Source organism: Chenopodium album, chromosome 9, assembly GCF_948465745.1.
Source record: "Chenopodium album chromosome 9, dcCheAlbu1.1, whole genome shotgun sequence".
NCBI classification, from domain to species: Eukaryota; Viridiplantae; Streptophyta; class Magnoliopsida; order Caryophyllales; family Amaranthaceae; genus Chenopodium; species Chenopodium album.
In genome coordinates this window covers 4,201,824-4,222,815 of record NC_137842.1, presented here as the reverse complement: position 1 = coordinate 4,222,815, position 20,992 = coordinate 4,201,824, and the positions used below count along the sequence as shown (strand labels likewise).

General features: G+C 34.5%; 1 protein-coding gene across 1 annotated transcript; it reads left to right on the top strand.

Annotated features, from left to right (window-relative positions):
- The first annotated feature begins 1,394 nt into the window (after positions 1-1,394).
- LOC145557332 (F-box protein At3g07870-like) lies at positions 1,395-2,702 on the top strand. Its single transcript, XM_081618521.1, has one exon. The coding sequence runs from the start codon at positions 1,395-1,397 to the stop codon at positions 2,700-2,702; it is 1,308 nt and encodes a 435-aa protein (XP_081474647.1).
- The last annotated feature ends 18,290 nt before the right edge of the window (positions 2,703-20,992 follow it).

Below are 20,992 nucleotides of genomic sequence, written 5' to 3'. Positions count from 1 at the left end.
AATCTTAGAATTTTTATGTTGTGTATAGGTCTATTTGAAGACCCCTATTTATAGTTGTAGGAATCTAGGTTAGGGTTTTAGAGCCAAAGCGTCAGAGGGCATGCACCACTCTATAAGTTGCACTAGATTGGTGAACGTAACTAAGCGGTTTGTGTGCCCAGTGGTCGCCTGCAACATTAAAAGTCACGCACGGGCATAGTTTATGCAAAAACGTGTTTATCAAAACTTCCATAACTTTTGATTTCGAAGTCAGATTAAAGAAAGTAAGATATCGTTGGAAAGACCTTAATTTCTACTTTATAATGATTTTAGATTTAGGTTAATTTTGTGTATAAAAAATGACCATTTGAGTGCAAGGGTACCGGTTTTCGGGCCCGGTTTAGTATTCTGATGAAATCTTCTTTGTTTTAACTTGGAATTGGGCTTATAATGTACTGTTGTAAAGATCTTTTAAAAGGTTATCTAACTGTTCAGAACTCACATGTATATTAAATTAGGTGGTTAATTATTCTAGGTTGCTCAGTTTTCAATAATGTAAGACCCATTTGGTCTAATTATTGCATGTGATGCATTTAGGTCCGTTACTAATCAAAATCAAACATGTATGAGCATATTTTAGGCCTAATTAGTAAATTAAGATAACTTGGTCTCAAATACGGGTTTTAGATTACTTCATAATTAATGTATTTCAGAGTCCGTAAACACTTTAACTTTTATATGATTAACGCGTTTTTTTTAACATCATCGCACCTTATGTCTGGACAAAAGGCCAATAGGATATTTATATTTTGAAAATATAAACCGTAGTTTATGTGATACACTTTGTTGGCTACCTTTGGAATATAAATCATATTTGAAGATTGTATCAACTTAGATGATCACAATTGTACATAAACAAATTATCTTGATATGATGTTGAATATCTAGCATATCGAATCAAGTAAAAATAGTAACAAATAATCTTGATATGATTTAAGAAATAAAATCACGATCACAAAATATCATTTCCAAATATTAATAATTATCACATTTAATTTACTTTTCTTTTACATTATTGAAACAAATAATTGACCCATCCAATAATTACTGAGCTTTCAAAGTAATTTAAGACAAAGACAGTATAAATAGATACATGGGGTGGTGAGGTTTTTCCACACTTAAAAAATCAACCTTCTTTAGAGTTGTTTTCTATTTTCATCCCTTATTCCCCATATCACTTTCTCTATCCTTTGTTTTCTCCACCTTTTAGTCTGTCTATGGAGTGGAAACATATGGAAAATAGGAAAAAAAGGCCCAAAAATTCTACCCAGCATTCTTCAATCACTAACCAAAAACCCCACAAAAAAGAAAAAGAACATCAAGAATCGTCTCAAGATTCAAAGTTCAAAAATCTAATGTTATGGTTATCATCCTTTTCATCTTCATCAAATTTGTTGGTTGTAGAAGCATCAGATATACCATGCAGCTTACTGATCGACATTTTGGCAAGAATACCCTTGGAAACCTTATTTGATTGCAGGTATGTTTGCAAATCATGGCATTCTGTACTCACCGAACCTTATTTCTATAGCTTGTATTCTCACCACATGCCTACAGCTTTGATCCTTCAAATTAAAGGCACCTTGTTGGCTACTTTAAAAGAAATTTCTTTAATCGAGCAAAAAACATGTGGTGATGTTGCTATTGATAATGGCGGTTTGCTTATTCGTAAGATGCGACTTACATTAAACCCTCATAAACCTGCAACAGATCTTTGCAATTTGGGGTTGATACCACCGAATTTCCAATTTCAACTCGGAAATGGGTGTAATGGGTTGATCTGTTTGAGGGAGATTCAGACTCAAGAGCCGAGTTTGGTTTGGAATCCAATCATGGGACAGTTTGTAATTCTCCCAAAGCCCGCCACCACGGCTGATGACAAGGTGGTGGCAGGTTTTGGGTTTTGTGGGCATACCAACCGGTACAAAGTGCTCCGTATCTTTCATAAGGAAGGAGACCCATCGTTGAAACGGCGGGTTGAGATTTATGATCTTGGGGTCGGGCAAGAATGGAGAGAAATTGGGGATGCCCCATGTATAATCCTCCCAAGATCTCCTTGCTTTTTCACAAATAATTCTCTACATTGGATTTTGGACTACTACCATTGTAAAAAAAATAATCAGAATAACAATGATAATGCTCTCAATAATATAAATGAAAATCAAGATAATATTAGCTTTAATTTTGAGCTAATTTGCGGATTTGACTTTGTGGAGGAGAAATCCAAGTCAATTACAGCACCACCAATATATTCATCAAACCACAAATACAAGTACCATTGGTCGAATTTGGGGATCATTGAAAACTGCCTTTCGATAAGTGCTGTTGATGCTAAGATATTCAGGCCTGACCTTCAAATTTGGGTGATGGAGGAATATGGCGTGCCAGAAGCATGGGCTCTAAGGTTCTCTATTCTGGACCCCATAATTGAGTGGTGGGACCCGTACAAGTGGGTTCAGGTGACTAATTTTCATAGAAACGGGGAGATACTAATGTTGTTTGCGCATTATTATGTATTTTCCTATAATGTCCAGGAAAGGCAATATCGAAAAGTTGGGGCGCTCGACTTCCCTGTCATTGCTCATGTGCCTAGCTTTACCTCCTTGGAGGATGTCTTGAGTGAGAAACATGGGACTGGTTCATTGAATGTGAGGTATCTATAGAAAAAATAGGTTTACCTTTGTTATGTTTCTATTAGAATTTGGGTTTTTAATTTGTTTGTATTATAAAAGTTATGTTCAACATAGATTAAGGGGTATAATTAAGTAAGTTTGGCTTATTTCATTTTACATAGTAGTAGTTAAGTATCTTTCTGGTTAATTTGTGATCAAAATTAATAAGTTTCTAAAGATTAGGTTGCTCTGTGTTTTTTAGTTTTTTTTTTTACATTTTGAAAAGAAGCCCTAAATGACACTATATTAATTAATTAAAGCCATAAGACATCTACAATTGACAATTATCAATAATGAAACATATTTTAAAAATCAAACAAGAATAGATTCGGTGTCTCAAACAACTTTTTGAGTGGATTCGTTGTCGCTTCATAATTTTGTTAAAATGAAAATTCTTGTGATGATTTCATAACTTGAATTCGAGTAGTAGTCAATTGTAGCCCCGCAAACTTAGAGACCAAATTAATCGTAAAAAAATTCTCTCTTTCAAATTAGGTTTAAAAAACCTTATCTATCGAAGGAAATAAACCCTATCTTTCAAACGAGACATTATATAACCTAATAAACCAAAAAAAAAGCTAAAATAAATGAAAATTAGGGCTTTTTTCCACAGGTGAAGTCCGATGGAAGTCCATTCAAAATTAATAAAGGAGGCTAGAGTTTTTAAGAGAGAAGATAGGAAAAGGAGGCTGGTGTTTTAATACATAAGAGGATTAAGGACATTAAGGCATATTTTCTTTACTGTTAGAATTAATTTTGTAGAAATGTTGGTTTGTATATTTATCAAATGATGACATGTAATTTAGGTTTGTTTATTTATTTAAAATAGTAAAAGGAACATATAATTCTTCCAATAAATGATAATATAAAAAAATAATGAAAATCATATCAAGTGATTAATAACAAATTGATAATGTATTACTTTATGATTTTACGACAAAAAATATGTGACGGTCAATGTCATTGACGTTACTTTAACCCAATAATTTCGATTTGACTCTTAATATAAGAAAATTTAATGAAAAAAATGATTTTTAAGCTCTAATAAAATCTTGGAACTAAAATTTAATTATTAAGCACACTTTTGTTTTAAGTCAAGTAAACACCAAATACTTCATGTATCTTTTCAACAAAGTAATATAATATTTGGCAAAATAATCCCAACTTTCACGTATTTTTTTTTAAATAATCCAAACTATCAATTATTTATAAGTAATCTCAGCTCAACTATCTATTATATATAAATAATCTCAACTTTTGGGGATATTTTCTTTTATTAGTCTTAAGTGACCAATAACATGTTAAATTATTATTTTCTTTTATTAGTCCTACGTGACCAGTAACTTGTTAAAACCAACCATGCCACTTCCCCACCCTACCTTTAAAATCGTTCCCATCCTAGCCCATTCCTCACTATTTTCCCCACCCCTCCTCACCTCCATTGCCTGAGACCTCCCCATTTCCCCAACCCACAATCAGGTTTTGCCCTAATTCCATCCCCTACCCCTAAAACCACCCCTTCCCCCACCTTGATATCCACCCCTCTCTCTTCCCTAGCCTTGAAAATCCTCTTTTAGAGGGATTTTAGGGCATGGAAAGGAGATGGGGTGGTGTTTCGAGGCTAAGGAATGGGAGGGTGCGGTTTTGGGGTGGTGGGCTAAGGGGTATTAGACTATAAGGCGGCGGTTTTGAGGTGTGGCGGTGGGGAGGGGAGCTATTTATGGGGGTAAGTGTTGCTTGTAGTGGTAGGGGCTGCTACTTGTTGAAGGTTTGGGTGGTGGTAGAGGTTAAGGGTGGGTTTGGGTGTTTTTTTTTTTAATATTTTACCAATCATGTGTTGAAATGTGTTTGGCAACTTGTTATAATAGGTTGGGTGATTGGCTGGGAATAATTAATCCAAATACCTCTCAAGGTTCAGATTATATAAAAATGATCTAAAGTTGGGGTTGCATAAAACAAATCTGTGAAATTAGGGGTTATTTCACTAGTAGAAAAATAGAAATTGGTACCGGTTCAAACCCCCCACAAACCCACCGGTTTGAACCGCTGAATATTTGAGGTGCCAATTCCTCCACATATGCCACCGGTTCAAAACCGATGGGAAAAAGAGCTTTTGGCACCGTTTAACCTGTGGCATATTGTTGTTATTACCACCGGTTAACCGGTGCCATTAATGTCCGATTTTTTATTTATTTTTTTTATTTGTAAAGAGTCGATTTTCTGTCAAAATAATGTCCCATAATATCTGTAAAATTAATGTTCGAATTTCTTTTTTAAAATTAATGTCCAAATTTCTTTTTTAAAATTAATGTCCAAATTTTTATTTAAAATTGATGTCCAAATTTTTTTAATGTCCAAATTTTTCTGTCAAAATTAATGTCCAAATTTTTTTTAAGTATCAAACACCTACACCACCACCAACCACCATCCGACCATCCGCACCACCTTAACCCACCAATCCCACCCACCTACACCACCACCAACCACCATCCGACCATCTGCACCACCTTAACCCACCAATCCCACCCACCTACAGCACCACCCACCACCAGCCCACCATCCGCACCACCTTAACCCACCAAACCCACCCATCTACACCAAATCCGCGTACTAGAACCCACATGCACCCACAACTCACGACCCACCCACAACCCACGACCCACCACCCTACTACACGACCCCCCTACCACCACCAACCGTCACCCCACAACCAAACCAAAACCCTACCCAACGTAAAACCCACCACGACAGCAACCACAACAGCAACTAAAACCCTACCCACCGCCGGAACCACCACGACAGTAAAAACGAACAAAAAGTTTTTAAAAAAAAACAAAAAACATACCTTGATAGCCAAAATTGGTTTGAATTTGGTTTAATAAGGTCAAATTCGACCATGAAAAGTCTAGATCTAAATTTTTCATGGTCGAATTAAACCTTTAAAACCATTAATTTTTTGACACCACCAACCACAAAACTGTTGGCAACAAAAGAGCTTTGAGATGAGGGAGGAGGAAAAAGAAGTGATATGAGAGAGGGGTGAGGCAACTGCCAGCGACGACAAAGCTAAGCTTTGAGACGAGAGAGGAGAGAGAGAGGAGAGAGACGAACAGGAGAGAGAGAGAGTAGGAGAGAGAAGGAGGAGAGAGGCTGAGGAGAGGATTTAATTAGGGTTAGGGGTTTATAAAGGGGAGGGGCGGTTTCTTTTAAAAAAAGAAAGCCACCGGTTTGAACCAGTGGCATTAATATTTTTCCCACCAATTCAAACAGAATCGGTGGCAATACCCATCCCACAAAATCCCGCCCATTTTCCCCTTTTTTTCCCACTGATTCAAACCAAACCAGTGGCCATTTGGCGGTGCCAATTTCTATTTTTCTACTAAGGTTTATGTTGGTTTTTGTGATGTCTAACACAACGCGGAAGAAAACAAGCCCAAAATCCGCACACAAATTAAAGTAACTAAGCATGTAGTAAATCCATAATCACATGATTAACAAGAAGTGAGAGAAAGAATCATTACCCTTGTAGCGTGCTTTGCTCTAACTTAAAGCTCGAACTTAAAAGCGTAGAGTCCCCAAATGTGCAAACCTCCAACGGCTAATACCCTCGCGATCCAAACTGAGCCAACCCCTACCCCAAAATTTTAGTCGAGGCTGGACAAAAATTACTTAAAGTATTAGAACAAATGTATTCTTGCTTTTGGAGATCCCTTCAAGTTCACCAACTCATCAAGTGAAAATCCCACTACCCCATGATGGGTATTTATAGGAAAATCTCCTCAAGAATTCCCATCATCTTTTAATGTGAGGTGGTTGATAAAGTGTGAAAATAAGCAATTAATTTAATTCCAAATTAAATTAAACAAGCTATGCAATAATCAAATGTCAAGTGTCAATATGAGGGAGGGAGTAGGTAAGGACCACAAACCCATCCTTGGAGAGCAAGCATACAACCACCAACCCTGTGTGCATGGCACACCCCAAGCCTTTAGGGGTGAGCACGGATCGGATATCCGATCCAAAGTTGGATTTCAGATCGAATATCCGTATTCAAAAATCTTGAATTTTAATATCCGTATCCGATTCGAAATGATTCGGATATCCGAATATTTCGGATCGGGTAATTCGGATATCAAATATCCGATCTTTAAATAAGATATATTTTTTTAATAACCAAACTCATTTTCATATAAAATACAATTATTCATATATTTTGAATCTTATAAACCCACAAATATTAAAATATAACAACCAAGAAATTTCAGAATATATAACAATCAAAATTAACACATACTATAAAACATATCATTTAAACAATAAGTAAATCTGAAAAAAAAAATCAGAAAAAGCCGTCGCTTAGAAGATTCAGTTGGTGGAGCAACCGTGAGAAGGAGTTAATTGCCAAAGAGAGAATGTGGTGGTGTGTTGGAGGAGTGTGTTGTGTAGCAGCCGTGAGGATCGATCTAAGGAGATAAGGTAACTGGTGGTGTGGTGGGTTACAAAATCAAAGGATAAAAGACAACTGGTGGTGCGATGGGTTGCAGAGATCAAAGAAGGAGAAGAGGATGAATGAGAAGATCGAGAGAATGGAGAGGAGAAAGAGGATGAAAGAGAAGTAGAGATCTGAGAAAAGACAGAGGGGTGGTAAGGATGAAAGAGATTTGGGAGGAGAGAATGAGAGGCCTGAGACTAAGGGTTTGATTTAGGGTTTTGTTAGTTTAGGTATTTCGGGCTTTGGGCTTCTGGAGGTATTTGGGCTTTTGGGGTATTTAGGGTTTTCTAGTTTGGGTTGGTTTTTCAGATTAGATATCCAATTCGGTATCCAATATTTGACTTTTTTCGGATATTCGGATATCTGAAATCCGAAATTTCAATATCCGATATTCGAAATTTCTAGATCAGATATCCGATCCAAAAATGTTTTTGGATTAGTTATCCTAAATTTTCGGATCGGATGCGGATTGAATTTTTAGATTATTAGATAGTTTTACTCAGCCCTACAAGCTTTGGGTTTCAAGGCATTCCACATGGAATCCTTAGCCTTCAGCTTGGCTATTTTCCTTTAGCACCAAGTCCGTCTTTTGCTGGCTGCCTTATGCTCTCGGCTAGGCTAGCCAGCGCAGCCCATCGCAACATAGCAGGCTTCGCACGCTTGCGGGCCGCCGCTATTGCCACTAGGCTGTGTTGTTGCCATCGCAAGCCCAGTTGTAAGTCGGGCTGCTGCTACTTGCTAGCCGCATCATACGCTAGCAAGACTTGGCTAGCTGAGCTAGATGCTATGCTCTTGTTTGAGATGCTTGCGCACCATGCACTCGGCCAGCAGCCCCTAGCCAGCCCACGCACGTGGCTTGCTAAGCTTGCAACCAATACTAGGCTTGCGGCAGCATCAAGCTGGCTCTAGCCCTCGCACGGCTAGGCCGATACGAGGCTAGGACTACGAAATCCCTAGCATGCCACTAATAATCAATCATCACACATTATTAAATTGTAGACTCAACACACGACTTAACTATCAATTTGCTAAGACTTCACTATTTAAAAGTAGTTAACTCATAGTTTTATTCATTGGATTAAGCAATAGACAAGGTTGTCCAACCCATGTTCCATTTGGAACATCAATAAAAGAAAAACCCCATACCTCCTTTTGGAAACATCAATAAAATATCCAACGACCACGGGCGCGACTCCGTGACCGTAGCTAGTATGAGATCTCATCTATATGCCTGCTTGACTTGTTGTTTGACTTATTTTTTCATATTCTCAATTCATTGAATTGAATCGACGCATGACGCTCGATTTTGACGCTTTAAGATCGTAATCCGACGTCTTTGTTCGTAAAACTCTATTGACTCATTTGACCCTTCAGATTAATTCGTCGTTTTAGTTCGGTTACATGATTGGGTATGACTTGAAGGGTTCAGTCAAGATTAAGTTGTAATATTAAATGTGCATTAATATTACTGATTGGAATCGGACTCTAGCTGGGCATTCCGATCACTTGACCTTGCTGAATAATTAGCTTCCTAAATATCCCGAACCCTCTATCGGAATAATACACTTTTTAGAAGGACACCAATCCTTTTAATTTAAAATTCCATAAAAACTTTTTTCAAGACCCATACAAACAGTTCGAATTCAGGTTAGGTCGAATTTGACATGACTAATCATGAGTGATTTTACACTTTACAATGCATTGCTTTGGCCATTAATATGTTCAATTATACTTTTGTGAAAATTATGAAAAGTTGATATTTAAATTGTGGATTTCGAGACGAATCTGACTAGATTCAACATGAGACATGACTATGTTTTTCCTTTAGGATAAATCATAAAAGATGGTAAAAAAAATTATGTGAATAATGTAAAAATCCTAATGACGCAATAAGAGAAACTTAGAGGAAGTGAAAAATGGAGGAAGTAGTTGAAAACATGAATAGGACTCTTCTTTTGCATGTAACAAACTAGCTAGTGGGACCTAATCCATTAATATGTTATGCTTGTTATAAATTGACCATTCAATATCTTGTTGTATGATTTCACAAGTTTCTCATCTTTCTTGTTAAGATTAAGCTTGAAGCTAAAGATTAATTTAATTCATAAAAGTTTTACATTTCTTTTGCATGTGACAGGCTAACTAGTGGGACCTACTCTACCAGTATGTTACGCCAACCGCTTACGCAAGTTTACATTGACCATTTCATTAAGTTTCCTCATTTTTCATGTTGAGATTAAGCTTGATACGTCAAATAAATTTTAGTTAATGTCATATGTAGCGCTTAGGGATACAAATAAACATTAAATCTCCTTCCTTACTTGATATTAATTTAGCACTTTACGACAAAATTATGCGCTAATCAATGTAATTAATAAATATATTTCATTAATACTTTTTTCTTTTAGCTTCTTATACATAGTCGTTAACATTTTTCTTAATTTCAAATCATGAGTTTTTCCTTTCTCATGCATGTGAGAGACGAACTAGTGGGACCTATTCAATAAGTAAGTTACACATGTTTAGATTGGCCATTCAATATGATGTTCGATTTCATAAGTTGTTTCTTCATTTTTCTTGCTAAGATTTTTCTCAATGCATATTATTAATTTCAGTTAATGAAAGTTTTGCACTTTATTTTGCATGTGATAGAGTAACTAGCTTAGATGGACCTAGTCGTGTCATGCATCTTTTATATTGACCATTTTATATAATGTTATATACAATATCTTATCTCTTCAAAATATTATACATTTATTTATCTTAATTGTAATCAATGTTACATTAGCTCCAAGAGCACCATTATAAATCTCTTTGGTCTATCGTGTTCTTCTAAATTGAATATAGGTTTTTCTTAATTTAACTATGTTAGTTAATGAAATAATCATCATAAAACCCATGTAGATCATATTATGGATATATTTAAGCATAGATTATTCCATTTAAATGCAATTTTCATCTATATTATTTTTTAAATAAATTAAAGATTGTTTTATAATTAAAAAGTCATACGACGTCTATGACAATATTTATATCTATTAATACTTGGCAATTGAATCAAATAAAAACTTCTTTTAACAAAACTATGATCATTGTAGCAAATTGTTCATTCTTCATCATACCTCTTTCACAAGCATCGTTGTGACTTACAATTGTAATATTTTTTAGAGTTTTGATGCTGTAAAAAGTATTCATTTTAAAAGTATAAATAATTACCACCATAAGTATCTATACAAGTATTTAATAAATATCTTAAGTATATTTTTATTATAGTATAAAGCAAGTATTTAAATTTTTTTATTACATAGGTTTTATGGTTTTATAGAGTAAGAATATTCTAAATTACAATCCTAAATAATATGATCACCTAATTTAATAAAAAAAAAATGATCATTATATCTAATGAATTTTCTTGAAATTTTAATTTATTTTTCCTTAAGTTTTTATTTTATAAAGATTCTTACCTTAGTTTTAATTTTCAATATATTTTAACTGAGTTTTAATTTATTTTTCCTTAAGTTTTTATTTTATAAATATTCTTACCTTAGTTTTAATTTTCAATATTTGTTAACTTATTTAGCTTGCTCCCTGATTTAGCTTGCTTGGGGATCAAGCTAAATCATTTTATGGAAGCATGACTAAAAGGGAATATTATAAATACCCCTTTAGTCATGAATTTTCAAAGTTTGATGAATTTTTGAAAGAAGTAAGCACTCAATAAATTTTATGTTTTGAAAAGAAAAAAAAAAAAAAAGAGAAGGGCATCCGCTCACCACCACCTCATCGCTAACCACTACGAGGCAGCCAATACCAACCATCCAACATTGTTTCCACCGTGATGTTGGTATATGGTGTGTGTAGTGTCTGATTATTTTATTAAAAAAAATAATTTTTCATTCCCATGCCCAAATTGATCCACTTATTCCAGAAATGAGTTCGGGAGCGAGGGTACTGTAGACACCTAAAAATGTCTCCCCAAAACCAAACCCGATGATGAACAACCTTTCACCGCCATTATTGGTCGGGTTGAGTAGTTAATCTTTGGAGTGCTTAAATCCATATTTCCATTTCATAAACCAACCCAATCCTATTCCATTTCCCCAAACCATAACTTATTTTCCTCTTTTCGTGCCTTTAAACCAAAAATAATTCATTTCGTGTCCTTTTTATAAAAACGCTTGAGCCAGTTTATTTTGGTCCATAATCAGGGTCTAATTATTAAATATTTGGATGGGGATTTAAAATAGCTTTCCAACGATATATTATAAGCCCAAATCCGAGTTATAACGAATAAGTTATGGCAAAAATATTAAACTAGCCCAAACCGAACCTAAGCCCACCTTACCTACGACCCAATGATCAAGTGGAGGGTCCAAATTATTTAATCCCATTCCTAAACCATTTAGGATTAATTGGAAGCTTCTATAAGTTTCTAAAAGATCCTAATTATCCTTTTTGAAAAGATAAGATTAAAGAGTTTGAAATTGAATAAAATTTTTCTTTTGAAAGTCCTAATTTTATCCGAATTGAAAGACGTTCAAAGATAGACAAATATTATTTTCGTGCCTCATATTTTTTATCCAAATTTTATATGGTTGGATAGCCCTTGAAATTATCTTTCCAATGATATATTATAATATCAATTCCAAGCTATAACGGAAAAGATATGAATAAAATGTCAAACTCTATCCAAAACTGAAACCGTCTCACTATTTCAGCCATATCTTTACTTCTAAAATATATTTTAATCTTATTCTAATTAGTTTAGAAATTAGACTTCAAGAGCTTTCCAATGATATCTTATTCATCTTATTCCGATTTCTGGATCAAAAGATATGATAAAAACAAAAACCGCAAAAACTGTTGTCTATCGCAAGAGTTTTATCCGATTCGAATTCTTATCTTTTCTTGATTCGACCCCTCTTTTTTCCTTATAAATAGAGGTCATATATCCCCTTTTCCAATAAAAAGCATCAACAAGCTTGATCATAAAATAATTCTCTTCTCCCTCTTTAGCCTAAACACTAGCCTTCATATTCTTCCATAATATATACTTCCCCTAAGCACTCCAAGTAGTCCATACTTAACCCGAGTCCTTAAACCAAGGCGTGAAAGGTATAATTAACTAAGGGTTTGGACAAAATCAAATCTAATCTTTATTTAATTTAATTTTCATTTTATTTATATTTTTTATTGAAGTTACTAACAGTTTATTCATGATGTAGCAATTTAAAGGAACGCGCGAAATGTGAGTGATTAATTAATTTAATTACTCTTATTTTATTTTAATATTACTTGTATCATGATTAGGTTTATTTATTATTTGACTTGACTAACAATTTATTGTTAAATTGCTTCCAATATTAATATTTATTCTATTTTTATTTTTATGATCACCATATTGCATGTTTAAAGGGAATATGTAATTGAAAATCACGCCTAATAAGATAATTTGGACAACCGGTTTAGGTTCCTTTTTAATCTTGTTATTAAATCAAGTGATCACGATATTTTAGAATTACATGTTGCATTAATATTCAACCAATTTAGCTTAATAATAGTTTGGAGCAAATTGAATCTCTGTTTGTATGCCTTTGAGATCGCAGGAATCATTTTTCACTATAAGAATCGAGTAGAGAACAATACGAGCGAATGTGACTCCATGACTCACTTCGTACCATCATCCCCGATCCTCCTTTCGTGGTTCCGAACCATATGGAGTTAGTAATCTCATGGATTATGAATGGGGTGTAACCTTCATGGGTCAATCGTTGTTGCCTATCGTTGTCCCTTTATCGTGGTTGCCTTTTATGATCCGTGAACGGTTTACAAGTTCCTTAAAAACTTGTTGGCGGCTCCCTAGCTACTTTCCTTGTCCCTAATCGTATTATGTTAATTCCCACTTCCTATGAGTGCCAAACATATTCACACATGCTCTTAACGTAGGTGCAATTCGAGCGACGCCTACAGGTACTAAAATAGCGTTCCCTTTAGTGGGGATCGCTATTCTAGCCCTAGTGCGGCCTCTACTAGCTCTTTATTTTTCACAATTTCATCACCAAATAATTAATAAATGCAACGTGATACCTAAAACTAAGTTAGTTGATTTTATTTACATGCATCAATCGCGTAGGAATTACATTGCAAAAGTCGTTATTTTTATTTATTTCAAATTCGTGAAAAGAACAATAAATAAACAATATTCGCCTTAACTTAGGTGATAAAACAACAATATATATTCAATTCTAATATTTGATTAACGAAAGAATACTATGTGAAATTTATTAATAAAAGTATGTTTAAAGTGATCAAACAACGCTAATTAATCAATTACAGTAAACAATAAAATAAAAGTGATTTATCTAAGTGCTCTGGAAACTAACCGTTCTTCTTTTATGAAAAATCTTCGTTTTAGATGTTTATGGACCTTTTTTCTTCTTCGTACCTCAAAGGACTTCAATGGATTCAATTAGGGTGGGAAAGTATTTAGGAAGAGAAAAGAAAAGTAGTATGATAGTAAGAGGACTTGAGAGATTAGGGATTTAAGAAATTATGGTTTAGCATTCTGATTTTTTTGTTGTGTTTAGGGTTAAACGAAGACCCCTATTTATAGGCGTAGGAATCTAGTTTTAGGGTTTTAGAGCCGCGGCGTCAGGTGGTGCGCGGAACTTTTGGAGTCACACTAGAGTGCCCAGCGCAACTCTAACAATTGCACGTGGTGCGATTTGCCTTATACAAAAATGCACTTTCAAAACTTCCATAACTTTGATTGAGAAGTTGTATTGAGGCATGTAAGATATAATTGAAAAGCTCTGATTGTATAATTTCTAATGCCGTTAGAATAAGGTTAAAATTTGTTATGGATCAAAAGATATGGTCATTTGAGTGCAAGGGTGTCGGATTTAGGGCGCGGTTTAGCATTTTGATCATAAATATTTTGTTTTAACTCGAAATTGGGCTTATAATGTACCTTTGGAAATCTCTTTAAAAGGGCTAACCATTTGTATAGTCCTTACATGGAAATTTGATGGTTGATTCATCTAATTAGCTCGATTTTCAACAATGTAAGGTCTATTGGATCCAATCATTGCATTTGACGCATTTGGGTTTGTTATTAATTAAGATTAAGTATGTATGAGCACGTTTTAGGCCTAATTAGTGGTTGGATAAGGCACTAAGATAACTTGGTCTCAAATATGAGTTTTAACTTGCTTCATAATGCATTTCGTAATCCCTAAACACTTCAACTTTGATCTAGCATGAAGAACGAATCTTTGTAACATCATCGCACTTCTTGTCGAGACAGGAGGCCAAAAGTAGGTGTGTACAACTTGACCCCACTTTGATCGAGTCTAGAATATATGATGATCAAAGTATCCAAGTAAATAAATCTGAGGCTCATTTTGCGAAGTTCCTTAAAGATAAGGAATCTTTTAGTAGTGTTGAGAATGTTGAAACTATCCTCGATTCGCTAAATATTCAAGACAAGTAGCTGCTAAGACCAGAAAAAGTATTTTCTAGATTTAGTGAGCTAAAGAATCTAGATTGACCCATTACAAGTATAGAACGCTTTTACAAGTAAAGGCTGTCCCGGGTGATGTCATGTTATGAGAAGATATCGGTTTTAAAAAGAGTAAAGAAGATGATACCCTCTCAATATGTTAGCGACAGTTAAAAGTCCCTCGATATGTTATTGAAACTTTAGTTCATGATTTTAACAAAGTAAAAGATGATAAAATGGGGTGTGTTTTGGCATTCATAGCCTAACACTTGAATAAAATATTGATATACGCTGCCAATACAAATACTCGATGTTCCCAACATAAAAATACATGTCTTAGGACTAGAGGCATATATCCAAATCTAGTGAGATAGAAGAAAGTCAACAACTCTCTCAATAGTTTTGTCCACAAGATGAAAACACGCGTCCTAGGACTGGGGGTACGAGTCTAAATAGGTGCGCCTTTCGTGTGCTGCTCTTTATACAGAGGGTGGACGACACCATAACTGTCCGGTAAAGCCAGAATGCTTACTAGCTAGTCGTATTTGCTACCAACTTGAAACTGTCTATTCTCGATGGTTCGGCGCACCTGTCGACTTGGTAAACTAACGCCTACAGTTTGTAAAAAACATTTTACCATTTTCTTTACGGGAGGTAGAATACGTTGCTAAATGCAATTTTATGCAGCACGTACGCCATACAAATTTACGATGTATGATAACGCCACACAATTTTACGTTGTACGATGACGCCGAATTTTTTGTTCTGCACGCAAAAAAAAAATGTCACATTTATAAAGGTCAGTACTGTAAAATGCCATATTTGTCTATGGGAGCTTTTGTGTAAAGCAACTTGATGAGTCGCGCAGGACATTTAAATCAATAAAAAGGTGGAGAAACGCGATCTGCAACTCACTCTCTTCATCTCCTTTTTCTCCATTTTCAATCTATTTCCATTTTTGTTGGCGTTTGAAGCTAAGGAAAGTAAATCTTGCTCTTTTTATTGCACCAAACTTTGAACTTGGTCAATAAAATGGGGGATACTGAATGAAGAACCAAATATTAGAAGTTGGTGTTTTTTATTCGACTTGTTTTCATGAGTTTGTTTTGTACCATGTTGTTGTGATATGTTTAAGGTATATTTTGCAACAAATTTCATGCGAAATGGTAAACTATTGATCCTGCATGAGCATATACAAGCATATATATGTTTTTCTTCATTTAATTTTGAATTTGTGCTTGAACTTTTTTTATTTTCCTCTCACATAATTTGCACTTGTAAATTTTAATGTAAATTGAAGTGTTAGAACGACAATTATGCACTAAAATTATGATCGAAATTTTGAACTTTGATAACAGCATGAAATTGTTTTTGCGACCCATGTTTATTTATCTTTTCATACATAAGTTGCAAAATTGGTTTTATCAAAGATAAAATAACCGATAGCTAGTATTATTCATTTATAAAACTATGATTTCAAGATTTGTATAAACTAGTAAATTTAGGAAATTCTTGAAGACATCATTAAACTGGTGTAATTTGGCTATATTTCGGGCTTTTGAGCCCCCATTTTCGAGTGTCGTAGCCTCCAATATAAGGTAGCTTTGATGATTTGTTTGTTTTAAAAAATTAGACCATTTCATGTTGCTCAAAATGGGCCTAGAAATCTCGTGTTTTGTCTTATTGTTACAACAATTAGGATCTTTGAAGCGTTTGAACGAGTGTGTTTAAATCATTTTCGACCATTATTATATTTTAACAAATTGCAACAATTAGGATCTTTTAAAGGTTTAAACGAGTGTGTTTAAATTGTTTTCGACCATTATAGTTTTAACAAATGAAATTTTCCAATTCTAGTATTTTGGTCATTCGTTGGAACAAGTAAGAGGGATTATGAAATGTTGCTCAATTTTTCCTCTATTCTCGTTACTTGCGAATTCTTTCTCTTAATTTCAAATTTTGTTACTGATTGAAGCTCGAGAAAGTAGATATTATCCTCTTTGCAAAATTACAATGTTTTTTTTTTTCAATCATATAATGATAGAGAATTTATAATGAAGACCCCTTAATTTTGTACCTTGGAGACTTTTATTTACATTCTAACTCATGAAATTGTTTGTCTTATGTTAATAAAGTATCTTGATGCAATTTTCATGATAATCGATTGAATATTAAACTTTCGTATGAACAAACATGTTGTATGCATTTGAATTTTATGGTTTTGTTTCTTTCGATCTATATTAGTCATACTCTCTAATCTTTAGAGTAAATTGAAGTATTAAAACAAAAATTATGCACTAATTAAAATTAGGTTTTGAAGTTGAACTTGAAAATGGCTCGAATATGTAGCTTGTTCTATGGCCAAGTTTAGTTGCAAATATAGTTTTCAAAGGAACAAAATGATTGTTAAATCATTGTGATGTATTTGAAAATTGTAAGGCTCAAGATCTACGTAAAACATTTATAGTTTAAGCGATTCTCGAAAGTAGCTTGAATAGCATGGATATTTCATTTTGTTTGTTGTGGATGTTGGAGCACTTATGTGTCTAGTTATGCGCATTCTTGCTATTTCACAAGTCTTGGAGCCCCAATTTGGGGTAGTTCTAATGACATGCTATTGTTTAGGCCATTCATATAACCATGATGTTGAAATGGGCCTATGTTTATATCCCTTTTTTTGTGTTTTGAGACATTTAGAATAATGGCATGGATAAAGCATTCTTAGCTAAAGTCATGTTCAAGGAAGCAAGTTAGTTCTTTGCTTGTTTACAAACTAAAAACAATTGTGGTTAAGGTTTAGTAATGTTTACCTAATGTCAAAACATTCGTAGAGATCATTGTGGTAATATTATTCTTCAAAGTTGATTTAGAACATCAAATGTTCTCTTTGTTCTTATCAACCTTTAATTTTGGTCATGTAGGTTGTTCGTTTACCATCCCTAAGCCAATAAGAACAAGTTCGAGTTAAGAAGAAGTCGAATCTTAGTCATTTTTTTTGGGAAATAGTTATGTATATGCATGTAGTATCCAAAAAAAAAAATCTGAAAATATTTCACCAAATGCCACTGAGCAATTTAAAAATTCACCAAATGCCATCGGACTTTTCAAAATTCACCAAATGCCACCCACTTTTAAAAAATTCACCCGGTGTCATTAATGACCAACGGATGTTAACTCCGTTAGTAATTAGGGGTTAATCATGACACGTGTCATGATATAATTGGACTATTTATCTTAATTCATAAAAATTAAAAAAAATACAAAAAAAAGTTAAAAAAATACAAAAAATTAAAAAAAAAACAAAAAATTAAAAAAAAAACCAAAAATTTCCCAGCCACCCCCACCACCGCCAAACCCTAGCCCCTCCCCTCATCTCACCGGAAAACGGCCGGTCACCACCGGAACCACCAACAATCAACCGGCCGACCCTGTAGCTCCCCACCTGACCCACCGCCGACCCCCAAAACCTCCCTCACAAACTGCCATGACCCCATAAAACCGCAAACACCCACCCCAAAAACCACCCACACAGCCGCCCCGTCCCTTATAACCACCAGTAAAAAGCTCCTCTTCCCTTCTCCCACCGTCGAAACGACCGATTTTGAGGGTGGGGAAAGGGAGGAGAGGCTTTTTACTGGTGATTTTTGGGGTCGGGGCGGATGTGTGGGTGGTTTTTGGGGTCGGGACAAGCAACGTGGGTGGTTTTGGGGGTCGGCGGTGTGTCAGGTGGGGAGCTACAGGCTCGGTCGGCCGATTGTTGGTGGTTCCGGTGGTGACCGGCCATTTTTCGGCGAGATGAAGGGAGGGGTTAGGGTTTGGCAGTGGTCGGGGTGGCTGGGAAAATTTTGGGTTTTTTTTTTTTAATTTTTTGTTTTTTTTTTAATTTTTTTTAACTTTTTTTGTTTTTTTTTTTAATTTTTATGAATTAAGATAAATGTTCCAATTATGTCATGACACGTAGCATGATTAACCCCTAATTACTAACGGAGTTAACGACCGTTGGTCATTAATGGCACCGGGTGAATTTTTTAAAAACTGGGTGGCATTTGGTGAATTCTGAAAAGTCCGATGGCATTTGGTGAATTTTTAAATTGCTCAATGGCATTTGGTGAAAGTTCCGTTTATTTATTTGGAGAAAATGAAACAAAATTTCAGAAAGGGAATTTTAAAGACTATTTTTTAGAAAGCAGGAAACATGTTTTATTTCGAACTTGAATTCAAAATTTGGAGAGGGTCCAGTAAATTTAGTGAAATTTTGTTTTGAAAATAAAGTGAAGCAACTACTTATAGTACGCAAGATATATAATCATGTTATTTTCGAAATTGGACCCAAAATGGAAAGAAAAGCCTCAGCTCGCTTGTAATTGAATGTGACTTTTTTTGTCCAAAATAGATGAAGGTAAGTTGTAATTTGCAATTTATTTCAAAAAATGATATGAAAATGTGAGGAAACTTTTATATATCAAAGGATGACGTCCTATACAGGGATGTGAACTTCTAATGACGAACCTTATGAGAAATAATGTCATTAATTCGATTATAAAGTACGTAAACAAATCATCATAATCGAAAACAGTATCGCTCGCAATTTTTCGTCATGTGCTAAGGTGGAAAGTGAAACCAAGGTTAGCGCCTACCACACGTGTTTTTTTCTTTTTTTTTTTTTTTTTTTTTTTTTTGTATTTTTGCAAAAACGCAAAAATAAAAGAACGATTAAAAGACATTATGTTTTTTTGTTTTTTTTTTTATAAAGAAAAGGAAATAAAAGAACGATAAAACACATGTTTTTTGAAATTTTTTTAAAGAGAAGAACAATGTAAAAAAGAACCACTAAGTTAGACAACATTGTTGGCCAAAGAGATATTATTAGCTCCTATTTAACGATTAACCTTGAAGTGGTAATATCGTTTTCTCCGTATAACATTACTCATAATGAGTCAAAGTCAACATTGAAAAGTGGGCGTGCACAAGACACAGAGTTGCTCGGAAGAGCCGCGTGCAACTTCTGGACTTGCGTTTGGAGGGTGTGCGCAACTTAAATAGTTGCGCGCGCCACCTAGTAGGTTTGACGTTTTGATTTATTTATTTAATATTTATTTTTTATGTCGAACCACAATGTTTTTACAATTTTTTTAATATCTCTAGGTAACAAGTTGGAATTAATTAGATTAGATAGGGGTGTCCATAAATTGGATTAAAACCGATATCCAATCCAAACCAAATTAAATTATCAATTCGGATCGGTATGAACTTTAAATCAGATTGGATCGGATCGAGATTTTTCGAAAAAATTCGGATTTTCGGATTGGATCGGATTGACCCTAATTGGATCCAATCCAAACCGAAAACCGATTTGTAAAATTAAGCTTGTATAAATATGGATATGTTTGTTTTTTGAAGTTTAGCTCATATACTTAATACTACTTAAAATTAATTAGGAAGACTTTGCATTAAATAATTAATGACTTGATGTTGAACTGTTTATTTTAATCATGATTTTGAAGATTTTTACTTATATTTAAGCTTAATTTTGATAATCGTATTAGGCGCTAAAAAATAATATATTATAATTCGGATTTTCAGATCGGATCCAAATAATTGAATTTTAATTCATATTTGATTAGATTGGCTTGTGAGAGAAATTCGGATCAATCGAATTGGAAAAGTGAACCGAATTATATTTTGGATTGGATCGGAATTGGACTAAATCCAAACCAAAAACCAAACGGACAAGATTAGACACGAAGCACATAATTAAACACATATCCATATAGTAACATAAGCACATAAAAGGAACTGTCAAAGCATATAATTACGTTCTATGGTCAAGGCTTGAGTGTCCAAAGGTATCATATTTTAAGAAACGTTGCACGAATCAATCACTCAGCGTGTTGACCCATAACATAGTTCTCCCAACATTTTGTTGGTGATATGGGTGGGATAATTGTTATTGATTTTGGAATAGAAACCTATTGTTGGCGACCCCTAGTCAATGAGCCAATCCTCATTGTTTAAAGTGTGCTATATTATGCATGATGCAATGTTGCTTGTTTGCCTTTTACTTTTGTGAAAAAGGAAGATATCATGTGTTCAAGTCTCTCTCTCTAAGTAGAGATTATCCAAGTTAGCCTTAACTATAGCTCACAGGTAACCTAAATTGGAAACCTTGAACCATAAGTAAGAACTAATCTTGTAACCTCTAAGTCCCTAGTGGAGTCGCTACTGTGAGGAGGGTGTGCCCATCGTAGGGGATCCTTCTCCTCTATACCCATAGCCCTTTAAAAGCCT

Coding starts and splice junctions, on each gene's coding strand:
- LOC145557332 (XM_081618521.1), top strand. CDS start 1,395: ATGTTATGGTTATCATCCTTTTCATCTTCATCAAATTTGTTGGTTGTA.